Source organism: Tribolium castaneum, chromosome 8, assembly GCF_031307605.1.
Source record: "Tribolium castaneum strain GA2 chromosome 8, icTriCast1.1, whole genome shotgun sequence".
Lineage (NCBI taxonomy): Eukaryota > Metazoa > Arthropoda > Insecta > Coleoptera > Tenebrionidae > Tribolium > Tribolium castaneum.
In genome coordinates, this window is record NC_087401.1 from 12415639 (window position 1) to 12442257 (window position 26619).

The 26619-nt window shown below is 32.0% G+C and overlaps 1 protein-coding gene across 1 annotated transcript in view; it reads left to right on the forward strand.

Annotated features, from left to right (window-relative positions):
- The window catches only part of mbo (members only), a 67332-nt gene that overhangs the window by 32085 nt on the left and 8628 nt on the right, over nucleotides 1–26619 (forward strand). Inside the window, exon 2 of the mRNA XM_001809235.4 lies at nucleotides 9244–9407. Within this exon, the coding sequence (XP_001809287.2) occupies nucleotides 9244–9407 (164 nt within the window). The remainder of the gene's footprint in view (nucleotides 1–9243; nucleotides 9408–26619) is intronic.

Genomic DNA, 26619 nt, shown 5'->3' on the forward strand with positions numbered 1-26619 from the left:
ATTTTAGTAATTTTTTACTAGAAATTTGCTAAATGGATACAATAATTATAAATCTTAGAGATTTTTTTGCTCGGCTTTGTCTCATTTCTAGTGAAATTTTATCGCTTTTTTTTTAATTTTTTATTTAACCATTTTTTTGCTCGGCTTTGCCTTGCCTTGATAGCAGATGTGTTTCAATTCTTCTCTGTTTCTGTGTTGTATTTTCTCTTGTTACCTTCTGTTTTTTTCATATTTGTGTTACTTTTATCTATTCGTTTTGTTCGACTATGCCTCAGTCTTTCCAGTGGATGTGTTTCTTATTTTTTTTGTCAGTTGGTGTGCTGTCGTGTGTCGCTTTAATAATTTTTTGCTGAAAAATTCGTCTCAGGAGGTGTCAAATTGGCACGTAGCAATATTAAAAATCGTGAGTAAATTCCTTAATAAAAAAATCGTCCACGTAGCACCTACTTAAAATTTTCCACCTTGTTCATCTCAAATATCTGCAAATAGCTTGTGTAACGTCGTCCGCCCCTCCCCGTTCTTAATAACCTCCCTTTATTTTTAATTCTCGCCGAAAGCAGACATCACATTTCAAGCCTTATTAATCTCCGCGGAATATTTTCAAGAATAAAAAATTAAAACCCAAAGCATAATGTTTTGTGTTAACGGGGGGTAGTCGAGGGAGCGCGGCCCCGGTCGGCCACCCCCTGAATATATTAATTGAACGACTGTGCATTTTTCTTTAAAGCGCGACAACAGTTTTTATTGTTAATCTCACTTAATAACTCACGGAGCGGCAGTTTTCCTCTTTTTCTCTCTCAGCGTTTTAGAGGTGGCGAAGACGAAAGAGAGGGCGAGTCCGGAACGTTTGGGGTTTTTTCCGGAGCGCGGCGAAATAAGTTGGTATGAATTAGTCAACAACTTTTAAAGTCGGCAAATGTAAACTGCCACTTTTTATTTGGCATGCTCGAATTATTTGCATAATATTGTTCGCAATCCTCTTTTAAACTCGGGGAGTGACCGTTTTTACCCATTCGACGTCTTTGTTTATTCGAGCAATGAAAGAAATCGGTACGAGAGGGAACGACGATCTTTCGGATGCAGTATTTATTAATGACGCCGTGTTTTACAATTGCAAACAATGTTTTTTTACGAAACGAGGGCCCTCGCTCCCGTATAAGGCTTTGTTTTTTACCAAAGTACGAACGCTCACTTTTTGAGGATTGAAACGCTTTTTGCCACACTCACACGACTTTTGCCATTTCAATGAATAAAACCAAGCAATTAAAAATTGCATTCTAGACGATTTCTTAAAAATGGTGGATGCGCCGGGCTAAAATATTCCTTGTATTTTTTATCAAAATACGTTTTAATGTTGAAGTTATGCTCTTATGATATTAGTAGCGAATGTAAAAACTACATATTGTATGTATAATATTTACAAGAGTGTCAAAAATAGAAAAGTTACAATTTGAGTCTCTTCTAATTTACAACAGTTAACAATCTTTGTTTTTGAAGACTGAAATTTTTTTAACTACGCTCGTACGTATACCTTTTGCAATTGCAGTGAGTAAAACCATTTATGTAATAGGTTAGTGTTTGACTGAAAATGGTGGATGCGCCGGGTAATTTTTTTTTTTAATATTTTTTGCTGAATTAAGTGTTAATGTTGAAGTTATGTTCTTGTGATATTAGTAGCAGATGTAAAAACTACATTTGACACAAGAGTGTCAAAAATAGAAAAGTTACAATTTGAGTCTCTTCTAATTTACAACAGTTAACAATCTTTGTTTTTGAAGACTGAAATTTTTTTAACTACGCTTGTACGTATACCTTTTGAAATTTCAATAAGTAAAACCATTTATGTAATAGGTTAGTGTTTGACTGAAAATGGTGGATGCGCCGGGTAATTTTTTTTTTTTAATATTTTTTGCTGAAATAAGTGTTAATGTTGAAGTTATGTTCTTGTGATATTAGTAGCAGATGTAAAAACCACATATTGTGTGTGTAGTATTTACAAGAGTGTCAAAAATAGAAAAGTTACAATTTGAGTCTCTTCTAATTTACAACAGTTAACAATCTTTGTTTTTAAAGACTGAAATTTTTTTAACTACGCTCGTACGTATCCCTTTTGCAATTTTAGTGAGTAAAACCATTTATGTAATTGGTTAGTGTTTGACTGAAAATGGTGGATGCGCTGGATAATTTTTTTTTAAATATTTTTTGCTAAAATAAGTATTAATGTTGAAGTTATGTTTTTGTGATATTAGTAGCGGATGTAAAAACCACATATTGTGTGTGTAGTATTTACAAGAGTGTCAAAAATAGAAAAGTTACAATTTGAGTCTCTTCTAATTTACAACAGTTAACAATCTTTGTTTTTGAAGACTGAAATTTTTTTAACTACGCTCGTACGTATACCTCTTGCAATTTCAATGAGTAAAACCATTTATGTAATAGGGTACTGTTTGACTGAAAATGGTGGATGCGCTGGGTAATTTTTTTTTATGTTTTTTGCTGAAATAAGTGTTAATGTTGAAGTTATGTTCTTGTGATATTAGTAGCAGATGTAAGATCCACATATTGTGTGTGTAGTATTTACAAGAGTCTCAAAAATAAAAAAAGTTACAATTTGAGTCTCTTTTAATTTACAACATTTAACAATCTTTGTTTTTGAAGACTAAAATTTTTTTAACTACGCTCGTACGTATACCTTTTGCAATTTCAATGAATAAAACCATTTATGTAATAGGTTAGTGTTTGACTGAAAATGGTGGATGCGCCGGGTAATTTTTTTTTTAAATATTTTTTGCTGAATTAAGTGTTAATGTTGAAGTTATGTTCTTGTGATATTAGTAGCAGATGTAAAAACTACATATTGTGTGTGTAATATTTACGAGAGTGTCAAAAATGAAAAAGTTACAATTATAGTATCTTCTAATTTATCAGTTAATAATCTTTGTTTTTGAAGATTGAAATGTTTTTAACTACGCTCGTACGTATACCTTTTGCAATTTCAGTGAATAAAACCGAACCAAACAATTAAGAAATAGCATTTAGGTGAATAGATTATTTTTTGGCTAAAATGGTGGATGCGCCGGGTTAAACATTTTGAAATATTTTTTGCTGAAATGCATGTTAGTGGTGAAGTTATGTTTTTGCGATATGAGTAACAGATGTAAGAACTACATATTATGTATGTAGTATTTACCAGAGTGGCAAAAATAAAGAAGTTGCAATTTGCATGTCTCTTAATTTACAACTGATTATGGGCTTAAGATCTGCATTTATCTAACGGAATTTGCGAAGACAGTGCTACTGCTTGAAGAAAATAGCAACTACTTGGATGCTATTTAAATTCATTTAATTAATTGTCAACTGATGGATTGTGAGGATGGAACAAAGAAGCATGAAAATCTGGAGAAAAAGGCTTTGGCAGCAATTGTGTTTGATGTCAAATAACATATTTTATGGAAATTACAGAATTGAAAACTGGTAAAGAAGTTCAGGATAAACTACGGGATTGAGTGAAAAAAAATTATAAATTCCAAGCTTTGTCTAGAGTTGCATCTTTAATACAAAAGTTTATTTTTTATAGTGATATCTGCGGTCCAGTGAAAGTGAATTGGCGTATTTTTTTTACTTCGACCGACGATCTTACAAGAAAAACATTTATTTTTTAAAAATATGTTGAAGTTTTTGAAAAATGCATGAATTTCAGTTGAAATAAATCTTAAAATAAAATGTCTACGCACAGATAACTCTAAAGAACAGGTAAATTCTTCGATGAAGGAATTTTTGAAAATGTTCTGAATTCATCTTCAAAGAAGAGTTGAGGGCACCAGAATTTAGTTGAAAAAGCGAGAACTATGCTACAGGATACAAATTTAATTCAAAATGTTTGCAAAGAAGCTATTAATACAGCTTGTTATTTGAAAAATAGAAGTTTACTGTAACAATAAATAATTTGGCTCCAGAAAAAGATACGACAGGATGGAAACCAGATTTAAGTGGATTAAGATTTTTTGGATGTGAAACATTCAACCATATATCAAAAGAAAAAGGAACTAAGTGGGATTCTTAATCAAAAAAATTAAATTTTGTTGGATATTATGAAAATTCTAAGGCCTACGGATTAATTGAGGAAAAAAGTAAAACTGTGAAGAAATCAAGATATGTTATGCTTGCAAAATTGACAACATTGAAGAAAATAAAACCAGATACAGAAGATCTACTTTACGAAGATGAAGAAATTTCTGGCTCTTTTCTTGAAATTTAAGAAGCAATGCCCGAAGAAAAAGTGCCAGAAGATTCAGGACAAGAAAATTTTGAAATTTAAGAAGTTATGCATAAAGATGACAATGCAAGACAAGAAAGAAGATATTCAAAACTTAAACATCAAAAACTTGTACGATTTAAAGATTCTATTTTTATGATCAATCGATGAAACTGAATCTTTAGAAGATAAAAAATCAGTATCTGAAACTTTACCCAACGGTGAACAGTGGAGAAAAGCTAGAATTGTGCAATAAAAATTACAAGAAACAAAGTTTGAACACCTATACAAGCTGTAGACAGATAGAGTTGAAGTTATCTTGTCATAACCTGAAGAACCAGCCCCAACAAGTTGGGGTGTTAAAGTTTGTTCTATTTGTTAAAAATGGTGGATGCGCCGGGCTAAAATATTTTTCGTATTTTTTGTCAAAATATATGTTAACGTTGAAGTTACGTTGTTGTTTTATTAGTAGCCGATGTAAAAACAACATAATAGTATGTGTGTAGTAATTACGTGAGTGTCAAAAATAAAGAAGTTACAATTTGAGTCTCTTCTAATTCACAACTGTTTTCAACGTTTGTTTTTGAAAATTGTAATGCTTTTAGCCAAGGTCATAACATCTTTTACGATTTCAGTGAATAAAACTGAACCAAACAATTAAAAAATTGCATTTATGTAAATAGATTAATTTTGACTAAAAATGGTGGATGCGCCGGGTAAAAATATTTCTTATATTTTTTTGTTAATAACTTATCAACCTTTGTTTTTGCTTGACCACCTGAACCAAGCAATTAAATAGTTGTTTATTTGAAAAATGGTGGATGCGCCGGGTGAAATATTTGCTTATCGAGTCCCGCCTTGTTAAAATTGTGATTACGAAGTTGCGAATCGAATTTTCCTCCTCCTGAAGTTCGTCCAAGTTATTTAAAACAGCATGCATGTTATCATTTACCAAAGATAATAATAAGAAAAGTTAGCGACGTTATTATCGACATGAAACCGGAATTTTTTCGGCAAATAAATTGCACCCTCCGGGCAAAAATCCTGGCAATTTGCACGTTATTACGAATGCAACGTGCCTTGAGAGTCCGTTCTGCACATACACCGACACCTGTTCGCTATTGCTCAAATTTACAAATAAATTGAGCTAATCATATCAAAATTTACAGTGAATTTCTCCAATTTGTGAGTAATTTATTCGAACGTAGCCGCTGCGAGTGACTGTGTCACGTTTACGTTGATTGCACGAAAGAATGGCCGCCATTTTTGGCGAATTGCATTTTTTTTCGCGATAAATTTGCACTATCGTTAATTTATGTGCAACGGTGGGACTGTTTCACGATATAATTTTCTCTGTCTACCCCTTCGTTAATACTATTGCAATAAATTTACGAAGACACTTTCACCGTGCTACATGTATTCAGTATGTACAAAAGATTGCTGGTGGAGTCGCACCACGCGTTGCATCTCTCTGTCCTTCTCCCTCTCCATTTGAAAGTGTGTGCGGGAGAGAGATGGGTGATGGGGGGCGTCGTGCGGTCGACGCACCGATCGTGTATAGGTTGTATGTTATCGTGTGTATGGAATTTGTAATTCTGCACGGTGGTGTTAATTTTCACGGCCTTATTAAATACTATATTATGTTTTGATGCTACCTTGTGGTATGCGCTTTCAAAAATTCCATAATTTATGGTAGTTCGCTCCTGAATTAATAACTTAATAGAGAGCACACGAGTTAATTCCGTTTTCCGGTGTTTGGTAAAAGGGGTGATTATTGCTTTTGTGTGGCAAAAATTTATTTTAAGAGCGAAGAAACGCAGTGATGGGTTAGGTGATAGGACAGTTCGAACGATTAAAACCGGGGGCCAATCAACGTCCTGATAACGGGCGAGTGTCGCAAGGGTTGTCGTTATCTCAGATGTGATTCCTATGCAAATCATTCCGAGGCACTTTTGATTATTCCGCTACTGATGGGCTCTATCAGTTTCCTGGAAGGGTTAAGGAGCCGAAGGGAGGTTGCAGACAATTAACGCATTTGCGAGCAAAGACTGTCTTAAAAAAAAGCATTTTATTCCCAAATGCCTGGAATGCAGTTTTTTTCAGTTGTTGAAATTATCACGATTGAAAACTGTGCAAATGTTTTTTATTTTTTTCATGTACATTTTTTTATATTTTAACTGGACTTTAAACATTAAATTATTATTTCATTATTGTAAACCATAATTAATATGCACGTATCTGTTACATACAATTGTCGCTCCAAAACTTAAAAAAATATAGTAGTAAATTTTGTGTTTTCTTAGATGAATCACCTGGTATATCCAACGTTCAAAGTAATTTTACTAAGTCTGTTTCTGTATATACAAAGTGGCACACATTATTTTACATTTAAACTTATAATATCATGTTTAAGCAACACGTATTAATATTGCAATCTGATGAAAATTTAATAAAAAATCGAAACGTCGTGAAAAATATAAATACTTATTACTGCCTTTCTAAACATCCAACAGATCTTTTCCGGTCAAATTGTCAAATTTTCAAGGGCATAATTGTATTTCAAAATTTCAAATTACTTATTTTGCTTTTTTACTGCTTTTTCCTTTATTTTATTTTTTTTACGTAATTCTTTCTTTATTCTTTCTTCAGTCTTAAATTTCTGGTGTTTCTAATAGTAGCAGCAATCGTTCTATTTGTGTTTAAAACAGAGCTTTGTAACCCAAATCAATAAAATAAAAAACAAACCAAAAATAAAACATACAGCGAAAATATTTCCATACATTTTTATTTAAATTTCTATCGTATAAATTTATAATATAAATAATATATTTATAATATAAATATAAATCTTCGAATTTTTTTGCATTTGCTTTGTTTTTAGTTGTTTGGCTTAATTTGTTCTGTTTTTTTTTATTGCTAATTATTTTTTTGTTGTATATTTGCTTTTTCTTGAATAAATTGGAATTGAAAAAACAATAAATTTGAGTTTTTCTTGGATAGTGAGGTCATTTAGAGTCTACCTATTTATAAAGCAAAACAAAATTTCTAATTGCTTGTTTTTTTTCGAAATAGAGTTACCTAATATCATTCTCTTGATTGTAAAACGATTTGTTTATTTAATTGGACCAATAAAGCAATAACAGCAAAATTTTTATATTGTCTGCTTCTCTACGAACAAAACGAAAACTTCGTTTCTGATTGGCTAAAGCATTGAGTTATTAGTCGTTCATAATATCATTTAAAAACTTTGTTTTTTTTTATTTTCATACACAAACGGTGTATAATTTTATGCGCTCTAATTTTAGAGTTTTAGTGTTTGGAATTCTTTGAATTTTTTTTTTATTTTTGATTTTTATCTTCAATTTTTTTTGGTTACTTTTGGTTCATTATAAAAATTTTGATTGTGTTTTGTATTCGCTGTAGTACTTTTTTACTTTTTTATTTTGTTTTTGTTACAAAGGTTTTCTTTTTTCTTTTTGGATACTTTGGTATTTTTGTGGCTTCTGAACAAGAACAAAAAATTTGGGATTTTTTTTAATATGTGCTAAAGTAAAGTTGTTGAAATGCTGCAAAACCAAAGCATAATTTATGAAATTCCATTTGATTCTATTGATGGAAACCAATTTGGTTTTTAATTAGACCTAAGGCAACAAATGCAAAGTTTTTATATTGACTGCTTCTCTAAGAATAAAACGAAAACTAGCTCCAAATTTGCGTTATTAGTCTTTAAAAATTTCCGTTAAAAACTTTTTTTCTTTGCTTTTTTTTACACAAAGGGTGTATAATTTTATACTCTCTGTATTTTATTTTCGTGTTTTAATTTTTTTTTAATTTTTTTATTTTTTTTCTACTTGTTTTTCTTTTTTACCATTTTTAATTTCTAGTGCTAGATTTATTTATCCTCAATTTCTTTTGGTTACTTTTGGTTATAGTAATGTGTCTTTCGTCAGTGAAGTGTTTCTTATTTCTACACTGTTCAGTATCTTTCTGAATTTCCTTTGAACAAGGACAAAAAATTCGGGATTTTTTTTGATTATGTGCTAAAGTAGAGTTATTGAAATGCTGCAGAACCAAAGCATAATTTTTGGAATTTTGTTTGATTTTTTTGATTGAAAACAATTTGGATTTAGTTAGACTGTTTATCATTTATTAATTTAACAAAGCAAAATTGACAGTTTATTTAGGTACTTTATTCTCGTTAGTGGTTAAGTTTGTTAAAATATTATTTCAATAAAAGATTCTAACCGGCGCAAAAATGGATTTATCTATCATTGTAATAATTTTATTTATTTTTTATTTATATTTTTTTTACTTTTTTTTTGCATTTGTTTTACATTTGTGTGTTTTCGTCTTAGTTTTTAGTTCTTTACACTTTTTTACTTATTGTTAATTTCCTGACTTTTGCCAGAAATTTTTGCCCGAATTTTATTTTTTAATGTCTTAAGCAATGTCAATCCGATAACTGTTCTTTCGATTGAAAAGGATTTATTGCTTTAATTATGATTTTTCTTATTGTTGGAGATCTTCATCTGGATAAGATCCCCCATTAGCGTAAAATTTCCATTCCGTTGTCCTCTCCGATACACACAGGGGGCGTTTTTCCTCCTCTTTCCTCGTCGTGGATCGGAGGGTGTGTGCAAGTCGTTCGTTAATTTTAAATCTATTTTTACGAGACCGAAAAAGCCTCCGGCCGTGGAAAAATAGCTCTTAGTTAACGGCAAAACGGTCGTGGATAATAGCTTCTTTGACTTCTTAGATGGATTTTTTAATATAATAATTTCAATAATTTATACGCTCGCTTTTCCCGGGCCCGATTTAAATTAGGCAATAACCGGGATTAGTACGGGGCGATCTCCTTATTTTTTATGCATCAATATCAGGATATAAAACGATGCGGTCGCGCCACCCGAATTTTTCCACTTAATTGCACCTCGTTTATCAAACGAGCGCAAAAAATAATAAATAATTTTCTTCTTCTTCTTTCACAGAATCTCTTCCCCGTACTTCCGGTCATGTTCCAACCGGAGTTATTGCTGGTCAACGATACCGGAACATTGCTGCTGGTGGCCGGCCCGTCCGGAATCATAGTGATGGAGCTGCCGGCCATGCACCTGCTCTATGGGGCCGATAGCAGAGATGTGGTGTTCTGCAGGTGACTAGTTTAAATTTTTACGAGAGAGAATAATCATCGCGAAATCTGGCCGGAATTGAAGCGGCGCGGAAGGAACGGCTCTCACACGCCATTAAACAAACTGCTACTATATTTCTAATTACTTTCCGTGGGATTTTTTAATTTTTTATCGCCGGTCTCGGTTAGTTTTACTATTGGACGGGGAATGAATTATTTTTGGGGATGGAAGAAATGCACTCTAAATTAAATAGGTGTGGGAAAAAGTGAGTCGTTACTGCGAAAAATTAAAAAGATAACTAATCAAAAAGTTTGGCATGTAATACGACGCCGTTATTTACATAATAACAGCTGTGCGTTATGGCCTTTTTAACATGATTAGGTGTCTCTTTATCGTTTCTTGCGGGCCAGTCAGCGGTCCCCAAACGCTTTGATCTCGCTGTGGTTCGATCAATTCGCTCGTAAACATTCAAGGGTCGTATTGATGGCGCGAACGCAGCCAAAGGGTGACGACGCTTCGAGTGTGTTTTATTGTGACTATTATGCAGATTAGCGAAATTGTTGAGGCACTGTATATATTTGGTACTGCTGTTAATCCGGTGTTATATTAGCGAAGTTTGTTGGGAATACATTACGTGGCCTATCCGCGCGCTTCCAAAGTGGCATTATTTAAAGTTCCCTCGTATAGAAATATTTTATAATTTATTGTAACTAAACGTTTGCTCCTAATTGCAGTTTGGGAAGTTGTGCGAGTGCGGATGCCACCGCCGTCTGCTTCAAGGTGCTCATCCCTTTATGCCACCTTACAGCTCAACGAATAATTACTTCCGATACGATATAAAAACACACTTTGCTGCTACTTTTACATAATTACGGTTCTCAGGGACGCTACACCGGCATAAACTATTCTTAAATCCTCAAAATTGATAGTAAAATGCTCCACGACCAGTACTTTTCGAGTTATTTTGCTGGTTTGAGCAAATATTTCTGATCGATGGTTTACCCAAAATTTTTCTTTATTATTTTAACAAGTCGAAATTTTTAGCTGAAGCTTTAACTTTGGTCGACTCAGGGTTTTCACCAGTCGATGGATAATTGTAAAGAGATTTTTTTACAACAAAATTATTGTAACGTGAGATCGAAAATAAAATGAATTAGAGCAGGCAGTGTGCGGAATTTTAGCCACATGTCAAAAATTAACAGATCAAAATTTTTTTAAAACTGATTTCTTGTTTAATATAAATTATTCCGAAATGGTGACTTCCACCACATAAAATGCCTACATTGCAGAATGCTATTTTTACAAGTAAAAAAAATTGCGGAGGAATTTTCTGTAATAATTTTTCAACTGGTTATTTGCTAACATGGAAACAGTACTTTTATTTCTTCTTTTTTTCTTTCTTCTATTTTTGTAAGTTATAATATTTGTTTGCAAAACGTTTCGAAAAATCTGTTGATGTGCAGGAAATCCGGAAATTCTAAATGACAACTTAATTGGAATTAGTTTAAATCTGAATAAAATTTTAATTTCGCTTTCTTTCTAACGACAATAAACTTAATAAAGTTATCTCCGTTAGTTCCGGAGTTATTGCCCGATAAATCGCAAAAACATGTGGAAATATTCACATACTCACATTTCAAATGTCGATTGCGGCAAAATTATTTGAAGATGTGAAACAATTTTAATGTAAATATATGTAGAATGATCTTAGGAATCGACTGGCGTTTAGAAAATCGCCAGTTCTCAAAAGTTTTTAAGTTAGAAATTTTTGTTCAGTTTTTGCTTTTGTGTGTTATTTTTCAAAAACTATTATTCGGAGAAATAGATTGTTTAACAAGTAAAGAAAACTCACTTTAATACGAAATACGAAAAAATTTACCAACAGTTTTGTAAGTGGAGAAATGAAAAGAATGTGGAGGGAGCAAATGAAAATATTCTAATTATTGAAAAAAAAAGTTGCTAACAAGAAGTCTCAGTTTTTTTAATTATTTTTGGTTAAATAATGTAATCATTTTCTATTATAAAAAAATGGCATTTTGGAAAAAAACTTACTAAAAAGCTTTCTAATGATAATAAACTTTATGGAGTTACGTTTAATAGTTTCGTAGTTACTGCCCGATGTCAAAAATGTCAAAAACATGGTGAATTATTCACAGACTTTTTGAAAAAGTGAAATTATTTTGATCCAGATTTTTGTAAAATGATCTGGGGAATCGCCTGGCGTCAAAAAAATCGCCAAATTTTCAATGATTTTTGACTTATTTTTTTTATTTGTGATTTTTGTTTGCATTTTTCTTGAAAACTATTATTTACATTTATAGTTATTGCCGAATTTTGGCTCCGGATTCAGCAAATTGACGATAAATTTGAAAAAATCGATAACTCTATAATGCGACCCTTTTTATAGTTCTATAGTTTTTAAATCAAGTTTTAAAAAATCGCTTTTTAAGTTATGAAAGTTGTTTTTCTACGTTAAAAATTTCGTGACTCGCTTGCTTAAAATGCTCAACGACCAGTATTTTTCAAAATGTGAAGCTAATTTGAGCATTTCCGTAAACTGGTCGTAAATAATAAAAAAAACTAAAAGAACAGATCGATTTTTAGGTAATTATAATTACAAATAACTTCGATGATTTTTACTTTTTTGTCCACAACAGTGATTAGTTGTCGAGTTTTGTTTAAAAAAAAATTGTTTTTAACAATGTTTTCTTTGTACACCATAATGTTTTATGACAGATAATGGTGTTTTAAGATAAGGAACTCTTACAATAAGATGTTTTGACAAGGGTGACCTGAAAATATTTACGATGTCGATCGGTTCGTCTGAAAAACTACAGCTTGTCTGCGATATATCACACAAATTCTTGCGGTTTGGAGAAATTATAATAAAAATTTAATGGTGTACAAAGAAAACATTGCTACAATACATATGCTGGTTTCTGTGTATTTTTTTTGGGTTATCTGATATTTACAAATCATTTTAAGCAAATAGTTCTTTTGATATACATTTTTAAAATTAAGCAGGACTTAACAAGGTCCGGAAATTTTTGTAATATTTTGATTTTGCTTGTAGCTCTGGTTATTTTTTCTATCTGTATTTTTTAACTACGCCCGTGCGTCTTCTAATATTTATCCCAATCAATTTTCGTGCGCCATGAACTTCATTACTGTTAATAATAAACTTATATGATTGGTGACATTTTGCCATATACCAAGGATCAAATGACTACAACTTTTTATTAAAAAAAATGTAAAAAGTGTTTTGTAAGTCAGGTTTGTGTGGCGTACAAACCGCATAACTTTTGTTTAATATGAAATTTGATTAATGCACAGTTGCAATGTGGAAACTAGTTTGGTTTGAAAACTTTAACAAAATAATTGACCTGACCTGATCTGATGTAATTTGCCTTGGTCGTCTAGTATTTTTATTGCAGTTTGTGACTGTATTCAAATGTGATTTTTCGGCGATTTTTCATTAAAAAATGGCAGAAATCTCGCGCGCCCGTTGTAACACGATGCCGCTTTTAATAAAGTTGTCGGAAAGTGTCGACGTAATTTTAAAGTATATAGCAACACCTGTATCTAAATTTTCAAAGAGCCATTAGCAGTGTCATAGAAACGACACAGTGTATTATAGCCCTCGTGATATATTCCGGAGACAATTTAAACTTTGCGTAATTTCTAGCGTATTTATGCGGCGTTATTTCATTTCGTCTTCGAAAAGTGCATAGGCTCGGCGGGAAATATTGTTCGTCCGGTCGTTAACCGCAAGTTATCAAAAATTCAACTCAATCCAACAAAAGGCGTTAAACAAACATTTAATGAAGGCCAATCTGAAGTTTGCGCCATAAAAATAGGCCAATAAAAGTTGGGGAGGATTTTAATACTTCGACGCGGGCGTGTGATTGCCCACCGAATTTTTCATTAGGACGGACTTTTTACAGCGCTTGTGTCGTACATCAAATGAATTCCTCAGGTGTTTTGGCGCACTTTACTGCCAAAGACGACACGAACGAAGAATTAATTTTTGCATTAAGCTTTACGAGGTCCGAGGCGAATTAAAAGTCGCTTTTTCGCACCCCCTGCATCGATATGTGGCGCCCCAAGAGGGCCGTTTAGCCACCGATATGTGCCTCAACCCTTTTAGAGAACAACCTTTTCGTTTCAGGTCTTAGAACCTGACTGTTTTACACTCGGAGGCACAAATCGTGCGATTGGCGTGAGTTTGTGAGCGATCGGGACGATCGAAGTGGGCGGGGCCGGGCGCCGGGCGCGGTGATTGGTTCACGTGACCGATCGCTCGCCGATCGCTTGTCCCACGTGACTGGGGCGCGATTCGCGTTTGCGGCGCGACTTTTGGCACGGAGTGTACACTCGACGATGACATCTCTCGGCGTGCACTAAATAATCATTTCTGCGGTGTTAATTCTAATGCCCGTCTCCTGTTCGCATCTTTCCATTAGCCTTGCCACGGCCGCCTAACTTTTTAATGTCCCAGTCACTTAACCGACGACGCTGTGCGCGCGTTTTGGCTCCTTTACAGGGCCGGCTTGGCGGAAATCAGCGCGGTTTAAAAATTCGGTTTTAATAAAGGGGAGGAGCGGTAAGTCCGACCGGACGCTTAGTATTCATGAAGGTGGGATAATACAGCATTATACACAATGTAGAAGTTAATATTTCACACAGATGTGTTCTGGAAATAAAATGAATTATAACTTTAATGGCCTGATGGAGATACGAACTAATGGCGTGTGCATGTTTGATGCTTAAAAATTCACGTTCGAGAGGAATAAAATTACGAAAAATGTCACCGATACGATTTCGGTAAAGTGTTTCATGTCGAGTAGTCGTTCGTTCGTTCGACCATGTTGGACGACTTTACGAGCCGCCCCCTCCGCCAATTGCGAACGTGAAGAATTACGACGTGAATATTTCAATATCAGGAGAGACGTGCGCTCATCATTGAATAAAAGACCATATGAGAAAATTTTCTTTTTGCCAAGACAGACTCTTCATTGATGTCAAACACTCGACGCTGAATTATTTAAAAAGAGCAACGAAAATATTCAAGCTATTGCTCAAGTTCTTGTGCGAGACGAAACAGATTAGGAGAACCCTTTCATGTACTGGATTATATTCGCAAATGAGTATGCAAGGAGTTGACTGTTTACTTACATCTCGTTGTACATGCGATGCTAAAAGCACAGGAGATAATTTTACGTTAGACAACATCGGTTTGACGCTTGTATTACTTGACAATCGGACGAATTACAAACAATTCACGCGGTTCGAATCGGGTGAAATCTGCTCGAAACGCCAAGGTATTTTAATCAACTCACCCTTTTGTGACTGGGTGCACGAACAACCAACGAAGTTCTAAGCAAAGTATTTTTTGGGTTTTCATCACTTTTTTTATTAAATCAGTGCTAATATATCAGTCGATTTCCTTGTCGATGCAGAAATTACAAAGCAAGTTTCAAGTTTGTATTTTTTTAGCATATTTAGTACGTTATTTTAGTTGAAAAAGATGAATTAAACTTTTGCAAAAACTTTTGAGGTGGGCCATTTTTAATGTTTTGTTCACTCTGTTTTTTTCGAAAGAATTGTTCAAATTTTGCCAGAAATTTTAAGATTGTTTAGTAAAAACTCTTACTACTTTAAGTGATACAGAAAGTTGCAAAAACATATGTTAAAAATTTAGTTTTCTAACCTACTTATTTGTTTGGTTTAATTTATTTTTTAATAATCCGCTTTTATTAAAAAAATAGATTCTCTACACAACAATCTGACCTTTTTTTCGTTCAATTAGTGCGAAATATTGCATGTCGAATTGTTTGAAAAAAATATCTTATTTCGAAGATTCTTTTTCTTGTCACATGAAAAAAGTCAGTTCAATTTATACAAAAATAAACATTCAAGTGGGTTTTTTTGGCTTGATTTTTCCAAATTTTTCTTGAAAAAAAATTGTTTTTATTTTATTGAATGACACTGCAAGAGGGTTTAATAAAAACGCCTTTTATTTTAAATGATGCAAAAGTTACACGTTACACAAAAGTAAACTTCGCCCATACAAGGAGAGTCAATAGTCGACTATTTCTATATTTTTAATATGCAACTAATCTTTAAAACAATTTCAAAATTTATCCACGATTACGATAAAGATAGTATTTTGGTTATATCGTAGGACAGAAATAACCCACTATTGACTCACCCTGTGTAAGAAACTAAGATTAGTTAGTCACAGAAAACCATAAAACGAGTTCTAAGTTGATATTTTTCAACAAGTGTTTGTTCAACGCATCTTATTTTTACGTGAATTGTTGGCTTTAATAAAAAAATTGCACAATTTATGCATAAATAAACCTTGAAAGTCAATGCATTTGTTTGTTTTTTTTTTGTTGAATACCAGAAATTGACGAACTTTTCCACTTAGAATTTTGCTTGTTTTGACATATTTTTTTAATCTAACCAGAAAATCTCATAAAACTTATATGTTTCTGCAAGATAGGAACTTGCCATGTCAGGTCAGGTCTGGTCAGGTCATGGAAAGCTATGAATCACTAGTTTAGACAATATAAATTCTTGAGTGGTCCAATTAGCAAAACAAAAAATACGAATATACAGAGAAAATATATAAAATGAGAAAAAACTTGCAAAGAAATAAGAAATACAGTGGAACTCGGTTATAAAGAACACCCAAGGACTTAAATAAATATCGTAAAATTAGTTAGTCACAGAAAATCACAAAACGAGTTCTAAGTTGATATTTTTCAATAAGTGTTTGTTCATCGCATCTTATTTTTACGTGAATTGTTGGCTTTAATAAAAAAATTGCACAATTTATGCATAAATAAGCCTCGAAAGTCAATGCATTTGTTTGTTTTTTTTTTGTTGAATACCAGAAATTGACGAACTTTTCCACTTAGAATTTTGCTTGTTTTGACATATTTTTTTAATCTAACCAGAAAATCTCATAAAACTTATATGTTTCTGCAAGATAGGAACTTGCCATGTCAGGTCAGGTCTGGTCAGGTCATGGAAAGCTATGAATCACTAGTTTAGACAATATAAATTCTTGAGTGGTCCAATTAGCAAAACAAAAAATACGAATATACAGAGAAAATATATAAAATGCGAAAAAACTTGCAAAGAAATAAGAAATACAGTGGAACTCGGTTATAAAGAACACCCAAGGACTTAAATAAATATCGTAAAATTAGTTAGTCACAGAAAATCACAAAACGAGTTCTAAGTTGATATTTTTCAACAAGTGTTTGTTCAATGCATCTTATTTTTACGTGAATTGTTGGCTTTAATAAAAAAATTGCACAATTTATGCATAAATAAGCCTCGAAAGTCAATGCATTTGTTTGTTTTTTTTTTGTTGAATACCAGAAATTGACGAACTTTTCCACTTAGAATTTTGCTTGTTTTGACATATTTTTTTAATCTAACCAGAAAATCTCATAAAACTTATATGTTTCTGCAAGATAGGAACTTGCCATGTCAGGTCAGGTCTGGTCAGGTCATGGAAAGCTATGAATCACTAGTTTAGACAATATAAATTCTTGAGTGGTCCAATTAGCAAAACAAAAAATACGAATATACAGAGAAAATATATAAAATGAGAAAAAACTTGCAAAGAAATAAGAAATACAGTGGAACTCGGTTATAAAGAACACCCAAGGACTTAAATAAATATCGTAAAATTAGTTAGTCACAGAAAATCACAAAACGAGTTCTAAGTTGATATTTTTCAATAAGTGTTTGTTCATCGCATCTTATTTTTACGTGAATTGTTGGCTTTAATAAAAAAATTGCACAATTTATGCATAAATAAGCCTCGAAAGTCAATGCATTTGTTTGTTTTTTTTTTGTTGAATACCAGAAATTGACGAACTTTTCCACTTAGAATTTTGCTTGTTTTGACATATTTTTTTAATCTAACCAGAAAATCTCATAAAACTTATATGTTTCTGCAAGATAGGAACTTGCCATGTCAGGTCAGGTCTGGTCAGGTCATGGAAAGCTATGAATCACTAGTTTAGACAATATAAATTCTTGAGTGGTCCAATTAGCAAAACAAAAAATACGAATATACAGAGAAAATATATAAAATGCGAAAAAACTTGCAAAGAAATAAGAAATACAGTGGAACTCGGTTATAAAGAACACCCAAGGACTTAAATAAATATCGTAAAATTAGTTAGTCACAGAAAATCACAAAACGAGTTCTAAGTTGATATTTTTCAACAAGTGTTTGTTCAATGCATCTTATTTTTACGTGAATTGTTGGCTTTAATAAAAAAATTGCACAATTTATGCATAAATAAGCCTCGAAAGTCAATGCATTTGTTTGTTTTTTTTTTGTTGAATACCAGAAATTGACGAACTTTTCCACTTAGAATTTTGCTTGTTTTGACATATTTTTTTAATCTAACCAGAAAATCTCATAAAACTTATATGTTTCTGCAAGATAGGAACTTGCCATGTCAGGTCAGGTCTGGTCAGGTAGAGAAAGCTATGAATCACTAGTTTAGACAATATAAATTCTTGAGTGGTCCAATTAGCAAAACAAAAAATACGAATATACAGAGAAAATATATAAAATGAGAAAAAACTTGCAAAGAAATAAGAAATACAGTGGAACTCTGTTATAAAGAACACCCAAGGACTTAAATAAATATCGTAAAATTAGTTAGTCACAGAAAATCACAAAACGAGTTCTAAGTTATTTTTACGTGAATTGTTGGCTTTAATAAAAAAATTGCACAATTTATGCATAAATAAGCCTCGAAAGTCAATGCATTTGTTTGTTTTTTTTTTGTTAAATACCAGAAATTGACGAACTTTTGCACTTAAAATTTTGGTTGTTTTGACATATTTTTTTAATCTAACCAGAAAATCTCATAAAACTTATATGTTTCAGCAAGATAGAAACTTGCCATGTCAGGTCAGGTAAGAAAAGCTATGAATCACTAGTTTAGACAATATAAATTTTCGAATGGTTCAATTAATAGAACAAAAAAACAGAAATATAGAGAAAATAGATCTAAAATGTGAAAAAAACTTGAAAGAAAATAAGAAAGGAAAAAAGAATACAGTGGTTTTCAAGTTAAATGTTTAAGTTTGAAATAAATTCAGGAAATAAAGTATTAGGTAATCTATTTCACTATTCTATTCATTTGCTTACTTTATTTTACTTTTTTATTTTTTGATTATTGTTCAAACGACGAAGAGCTAACGATAGATAAAGACTACATTTCCGATGCAAACAAAATGTAATTTTTTTTGAAATTATAGTAACTCTACATTTTTTATAAGTTTCGATTAAAGTAAAATATGCACCTGTTACACTAACTCTTTTAAATCTTAAATTTGACTTTTCTTGTCTTTTAAAAAAATCAAGTTTGCTTTGTATCTTACGAACAAATGAAAATAGAAATTTGATAAACGTCTGAAACGTATGCAAGGTTCGTTTGTTGGTTAAAAATAAACCGATTTGTTACTATTCTGCAGGACATTAAAACGAGGCTTTCAGTTTTATTCGTCATATCCGAAAGCCGGGTTCGTTATACCGGAGTTCCACTGTATTTTATTCATATAAAAATAAGGAAATCATTATGTGTAAACAATTTACTCGGAACATTGCATTGTTTTTTAGTAAAAAAAAAGTCAAAGAAAGGAAAGGAATCTTGTAAATTTTCATAAAAAAATATAATTTCAATAAATGAAGCAAGATTTGTTGTGCGATATTTTTAGAATAAATTGTGTTAATTCTACTCATTTTCCTTCAAATCTAAAGACTTTTGTCTATTAAAGTTCTTTGACTTGATTTTTAGAAGTGTTAGTTTTTAATTTTTTTCTTTTTTTTTCTCGGGCAATTGTTTTTTTTAATTGCTCTGATTCTTGTCGATTTTCATGGGATGAAATCGGCTAAATGTTTAATGTTTAATGATTTCGCACACATAGCCGCACGCAGATCAGCATAAGTGATCAGTTATTCCGTCGCATCCGCAACGTATATCAACAACCGGCTGAGGGCAATAAAGCTCGCCATCAAAGGTGGATGTGCCTGATACATAATAAAGTAAGTTAAAATACGCCCCCTATCTGCGGCAGCCGCAACCAACTATATCTTATAATCAAACCTAGCCGCACACTTTATTATTTATTCATTAATTAATCTATACGTACCCTCGGTCGGTGATGTGTTTTCGCGTCGTGTTTTATCTCTCGCTCTCTTTATTATCCGCACAGAAGCGCGTGTATCTTTGAAATGTACTTATTTTAAGGTGTCGTTATTTGTGTAGCAAGGAGGGATTAGGTGCATGGTCGAGAGATGGACGGCTAATCCGTTTGTTTGTTTTAATATTCGGATGTTTTAACGTATGCACAGCCGCACATTCATATAGACGTTAATACATCTTTTATTCGTGTGTCCCGTCAGACGCGAGAAAAGGGTTGGAAATTGTATAAAAGTTACCCGGCGAGAAATAATTGTGACGTGCCAACTAAAAGGCTATGTGGGATGTAATTTTACCTCATGCCTAATGTTCTTTGCTGTCTGTTATAAAAGGAAAACGAATACCTCCGCCGGGGCGTAATCCCCTTTGCATTTTTCCTTGAAAAAAATCATTATATCGATGGTCGAATTTAACGCAAAAGTGAAAAATCCGGTCGGCATAAATCACTCGGGTCGTAAAAATGGATATCGCAACGACCGACCCGAAAACAAATACCGAAAAATTAAAACTGTTATCGACCACGTATCCAAATATAATAATTCAAAGGAGTGTATCGCCATTCCCGATGGACCACTAAAACGTGGAAAGACGGAAAAATACACATTCAGCACGACCGCTGCTCGGACCTGATAAAAAATCGACGCTTCAACGTTTGCACATCCGCACACGCATACATCCGCAATTAGCGAAAAGAGGGATAGATGTGTGTGGATGTGTTCGAATTATCATCGGCAGGTCGGAAAGTCGATCCAAAAAACATTTGGTTGATGGACGCTGATTCAATTAACAGCAAAACGAGATTCTTTCAGTCCCCCTTCGGAAAGTAACTTACACAATTAACACAAGAGGGATTTGTTTTACTCGAATTATGTAGGAAACTAGCAGTCACTTGTGACTTCGTCCGCGTAAATTTTAATATAGACTGATTATAAATGTTTTTTTTTCATGGAATTTTTTGTTTTATTGCTTATTGTAGTTTCTGAATATTGAAACCTCTATCAACTAATAATATGATTAATAATGAAGCTTTTTTTTCTTTGTGTATGTCTTTGTAAAGTTGTTTTTTTTTAACGACAGAAAAGCTCAACAATCTAGGGCACAAAATAACAAGCAATAAATTTTTCAAATATGGTTTTAAAATTTTTGGTCAGGTCAGGTCAACTAATAATATGATTAATAATGAAGCTTTTTTTTCTTTGTGTATGTCTTTGTAAAGTTGTTTTTTTTTAACGACAGAAAAGCTCAACAATCTAGGGCACAAAATAACAAGCAATAAATTTTTCAAATATGGTTTTAAAATTTTTGGTCAGGTCAGGTCAACTAATAATATGATTAATAATGAAGCTTTTTTTTCTTTGTGTATGTCTTTGTAAAGTTGTTTTTTTTAACGACAGAAAAGCTCAACAATCTAGGGCACAAAATAACAAGCAATAAATTTTTCAAATATGGTTTTAAAATTTTTGGTCAGGTCAGGTCAACTAATAATATGATTAATAATGAAGCTTTTTGTTCTTTGTGTATATCTTTGTAAAGTTGTTTTTTTTTCGACAGAAAAGCTCAACAATCTAGGGCACAAAATAACAAGCAATAAATTTTTCAAATATGGTTTTAAAATTTTTGGTCAGGTCAGGTCAACTAATAATATGATTAATAATGAAGCTTTTTTTTCTTTGTGTATGTCTTTGTAAAGTTGTTTTTTTTTTAACGACAGAAAAGCTCAACAATCTAGGGCACAAAATAACAAGCAATAAATTTTTCAAATATGGTTTTAAAATTTTTGGTCAGGTCAGATCAGGTCACGTCACTGACATGGGATATACAGTAATTTGGACAAAGGGGCACAGCTCATTTTTGAGCAAAGAGTGTGTTTGAAATTTTCGTACAATAATTTTTTATTTTGACAGTTTCAGAAGTTTCAAAATAAACACCCTGTAGTAATTCAGATCAATCAAACTTAATTAATAAGTCTGTTAGACTTTGTTCAAGACGTACGTACTAATAATGTCATCAAAAAGGCACATTTTCTATTTTTTATTAATCTTTAAAACGTAGGTGTTAAGTCGATATTTTTTGTTTTTATTTTTTTAAAGAATAATTCCTACACCGATTAAAAAAGAACTTCAGTGACATGTAAGAAACTATAAAGTCATGCTAATGAAAACTAAAAAATAATGGCAAGACATTAAAAAAGTATTATTATAACGTCATACTTTTTTTGAAACACTTTGTATGATCAAGAATATTTTTCTGAAATACGTCCTACCGAATCAACTACAAAATATCAAAAGTTCACCTTTACTAATAACTGAGCTACAGAAGACGGGAGCTGAGCTGGGCCACCCTGTATATCTATCTTTGAGTTTTATGATTTTGCGATCTTTTTTTAAGTGGAATTAAATAATAATGCACTTTTTTTAAGGTTACATTGCTGTAAATTTCAGACATACTTATTATCAAAAATTGAATATTGTGTAACATCTGTCTTCTGATTTTTTTCTTTAAATTTGCAAATTTGATTAACGACGGTTTTAATAATTAAAAAAACAAATTATTCTCTTTTCTTTATATTCTGCCTTGTACTAAAGTGCTTGAGGTTAAAACTTTTAAGAAAAATGTATACCATCATATTTTAAAAGTAATGTCTCAACTTGGCGAACACCCTGTATGACTTCTACTTAGCCTCATTGCGATCCAATTTCCAAAAACCTTAGAAATATGATACAAATATAACTTGATAAATGGTATTTTTATATTTAACTTTTTTGGGGATAGAATTTCCAAAAATTCTAAAACACTTGTCTATTTTTTTTTTGAGCCGAAAATTCAAATAATGGATTTTTATCAAATTTTGACACGTTATTTAACCAGAAATCCTGATATCAAATGTTTCTCCATTTTAAATCGAAAATACAAATACAAATTTTTATGAAAATAACTTAAAAATTGACGGATTTAATTAACTCACTTGGAAGTGGTAATTCTAGAAATCCTGAAATACACGTTTCTTCTTTTTTGCCTGAATGTTCAGTTTTTCTTATCATTAGTATTATTACTTTAGCAAATGAAAGATTTAACCTTTTTATCGGTGGAATTTCCAACAAACGTACAAAAAATTACATTTTTTATGGTTAGAAATTACGGGTTTTTATATTTAACTCCTTTAATAAAAATAGACCTGTTTCAGGATTTTTTAATTTTTTGCTTATTTTCGAAGATATTCAGGGTGGCTTGTTTTTAAAAAATCACCCTGTATGTACATTATTAATTTATCATATACACCAATTATGCTACCGATATCTTTGTTTTTTTTGGATTAAGTATAACTATATTATATGTATAGTAAATAAAAAATTAAAATCCAGGAACGCAGTTTTTTTTATTTTTACGCAGTAATTTTTAACCCAGCTACGGGCCTGAATGCACTTTATCACCAACAAACTGGAGAATTTTCAACCATATAGCCAAAAACTTCTTAGATCACTTAATTTGTTTTGTTATTATGTAACATAACCATACTTAGATCACCGATATATAAACTAAATCCAGCATACGCTATATTGCATCACATACATAACCGTCATATAACCTTTGCTGTATACGCTAGACACAACTATGGTTAGATAACTGATACATAACGGTTACCTAACCATAATATAACCATGGTTACATACGCTAAACATAACCATGGTTAGATAACCGTTACATAAGCTGGGTCTAACATAACCAATGGTTAGATTTGTGTGTTGCGGTTATATAACGTTATATAACCGAAAGATAACTCAGTAAAATTGTGCTACTAGGGTTGGGTTAATCTAGAAACACGCTTGTCTTCATTTTTAAATGAAAGCTTAAAATATCAATTTTCATCTTATATTTAACCTTCTTGCTTCTAAAAATATAATTTCTTGATTTTTCGCCGAAATCCCAAAAGACAATTTTCATGAACAAAATTCAAAAATGACGGAATTTTAATAATATATCCTCTTTAGGGGTGGAATTTCCAAAACTTAAGACACCCGTTTTTTATCTTTAATCGACCGATACGTCTTTTTTTCTTGTTTTTATTAAACCAGAACGCAAGAATCACTAAATTTGGTCGAAAATGACCAAAAATTTATCTTTTCTAAGAGTTTGTTATAAATAAATCACAGAATTATGTCAAAAATGACATTATTTTTGCTAGATCTGTGGATTCAAACACGTATTAGGTCAAAAATCAAGTTTTTTTCTGTTTTTAATTAACCTTGAACGAAAAAAAATCACTAATTGTGGTCAAAAATTATCAAAAATTGACTTTCTATGCATTTATTAGAAAACTTAAAACTTGATTTTTTTTTAATTTTTTTTTTTTTTTGATTTTCATTAAAAATTCAACACTTTATTTAAACTCCTTTGGAGTTGATTTTTCGAAGATCAAAGACACGTGTTGCTCCATTTTTAACACAAAGCCCAAATACAATTTTCATGGACATTGCTTAGTAGGTAGTTCTGTTAAAATGGGGGATTTTTATTCAAATTTTAACACCCCATTTCATCTCTTTAGAGACTGATTTTCTTAGAGGAATTCTACACCATCTAGGGAACGTATTTTTTAAATCCCATGTTTCTAGATTTAGTAGTTTAAGCTGTAAGTTGTCTGTCAGTCAATCAGTCACGGAACTGTTTTATATTAGAGTTTATGAAGCTTGTAAAGAACTATTTAAGTAAAGTTGTGTTCGATCGTTGCCCCGAAGTGGGTCCGTCCGGTATTTAAAAGTCTTTTATTGCCGGTAAATCTGCACCGCAAAAATTAAAATTCATTGTGCGCCCTCGTACGTCATGATATATGACTTGAAAGGGGTAGGAAAATATACGGTAATTAAGAATCCTCCCTGTATGCTCTCGAAAAAATACTAATATATTTCGGCTGTATCACTTTTATTTGCGTTATCTTCGTGCACGCCACTCTTCTCGTCTCTTTCTTTTGCCCGTTCGGCTCGGAGGCGACGTAGGCGTCGTGACGGTCGCCGTCGAAAATTACGTTTAAAATTGTAATTTTTATCATTTTGTGTGTTCTTCGGGTCCCAACGGAGACGTGCTTCATATATTTTTTAAAAAGGTCGAATTAATATGATGCCGTGGTTTTTTCACGTTTATGTATGAGTTTGTGTGTAATAATTTTTCGAGGCGGTTGTGTGTATGTGTGTGAGGAGAGCCGGAGGGCGATGAATATTCAAACTTGCCTCGGGTAATTAAGAACACATAGGTTATAATGCGGAATTATGTGATTCCGCAAGCGAGCTTTAAGATTTTACCGAATTTGCATAAAAAAGCAATAAAATTATTGCCGGATTAAGTTTTGGCAGTGCGAGCGAGAATCCACGTATCTCGACGGTTTACCGGAATAATGCCGGAGGAAAACTCAGACGGTTATGTGTTTAGTTCGCGAGGAGGTCGCAAAACTGCCATGTCCACCTAAAGCGTCAAAAAACTATAACTTGATCAAAATCTGCAAGCTCAAACTAGAATGGCCCAAAAAATGGATAATACGCTCTGTATCCTAAATTTATTTTGTCGAAATAAAATGATTTCAAAAAAGAAATTTTATATTTACGAGTAGGTGACACATTTTTTTATGTTTTACATAAAAATTTGTTACAATGCTTATAATAAAAATTTTGAGAAAAATTTACATAATGAATGACACAAAAAAGGATTTGTTTAAAAAAAGGGAAAGACGGTTAAATTAATTCGGTTAAAAATGGAAGGCAAGAAAAGAGGAATGCTGAAAAGAAAAAATATTTTATTATGAAAAAAAATGAAGAAAGATGTTAAAGAAAAAAATCAGAGTTAAAAAGGACAAAGAATAAATCCGATTATCTATTCCTTCTGATGAAATAGTCGCTGAGCAAAAATGACAATAACTAAAATAACAGTACCGATAGATATATTGAATAATATAACTCATTTTTTGTATAAAAGTTAAAAGGCTGACAATTGTACAGGGTGATTTTTTTAAGTCCTACATTAGAAACTTTTTTACTTCTAATAGAGCAAGGGTTGGTTTATAAAAAGTTTCATTAAATCTTAATTCGTTGTTAGAAGTTAACTACGCGAATGTACCAACCAAATTGTTTCAATTTGGTCACGTGATCAGTTAATCATGCATTTAATCGAGGATTAAATTAATGACGCTTCTATAAACCGGCCGCTAGAGCTTTAAAATTTTGTATACGATACAAATCGACCATTCTAAATTCAAATAAGTTATTTTCAAAATCGCTGGGCGTGTGGAACTACAACAAATTGGCGCCAACTTTGAAATTTTAAATAGTAATCCAACATTTTTATTGCATTTGTGAATTCTTCTTCTCAAACTGAGTAAAATTTACCCAAGTTGTTGGTACGTATCTGTCATACTTTTTGACACATGTCACTTTTTTTGTTAAGGGTTTATTTAATAAAATATCACATCCTTTGAATTCTTTGCGGTAAATAAATAATTGTTTTTGCATTTGATAACCGAAGAATCAAAGACTTCTATCGGCAATTGTCGGTCTTGTCAAATAGTCAAATTGCTATGATTTTTTGAAGATGATCATAAAAAAAAATCTTAGGGTACATTTTAGTCAGGTTAAAAGGCATTAAAAATTGTTTTACTATTTAAAATTTTCAATTTGTCATCGTTCCGAGAGTTCAGTCATTTAAAAGTAATTTAGTTGAACTTAGAATTGTTGATTTAAATCATATACACAATTTTAAAGCTCTAGCCATATTAGAAGTAAAAAAATTCTAATGTAGGCTCTAAAAAAATGCTGACTGTATAATTAGGCGAAAGAAGGCCTGAAAATATGTGAATGCTTAGGCCAAATATAAAAACCGTATTGGTGGGTTTTCTAGTGGAAGAAAAGATATAGAAAGTTGAAGAAAGTGATAAAAAAGATAAAAGTGTCGAAGCTTGATAGTAAAGTTAGAAAAAATGAAAGAAGAAGAAAAAATTAGTTAATAA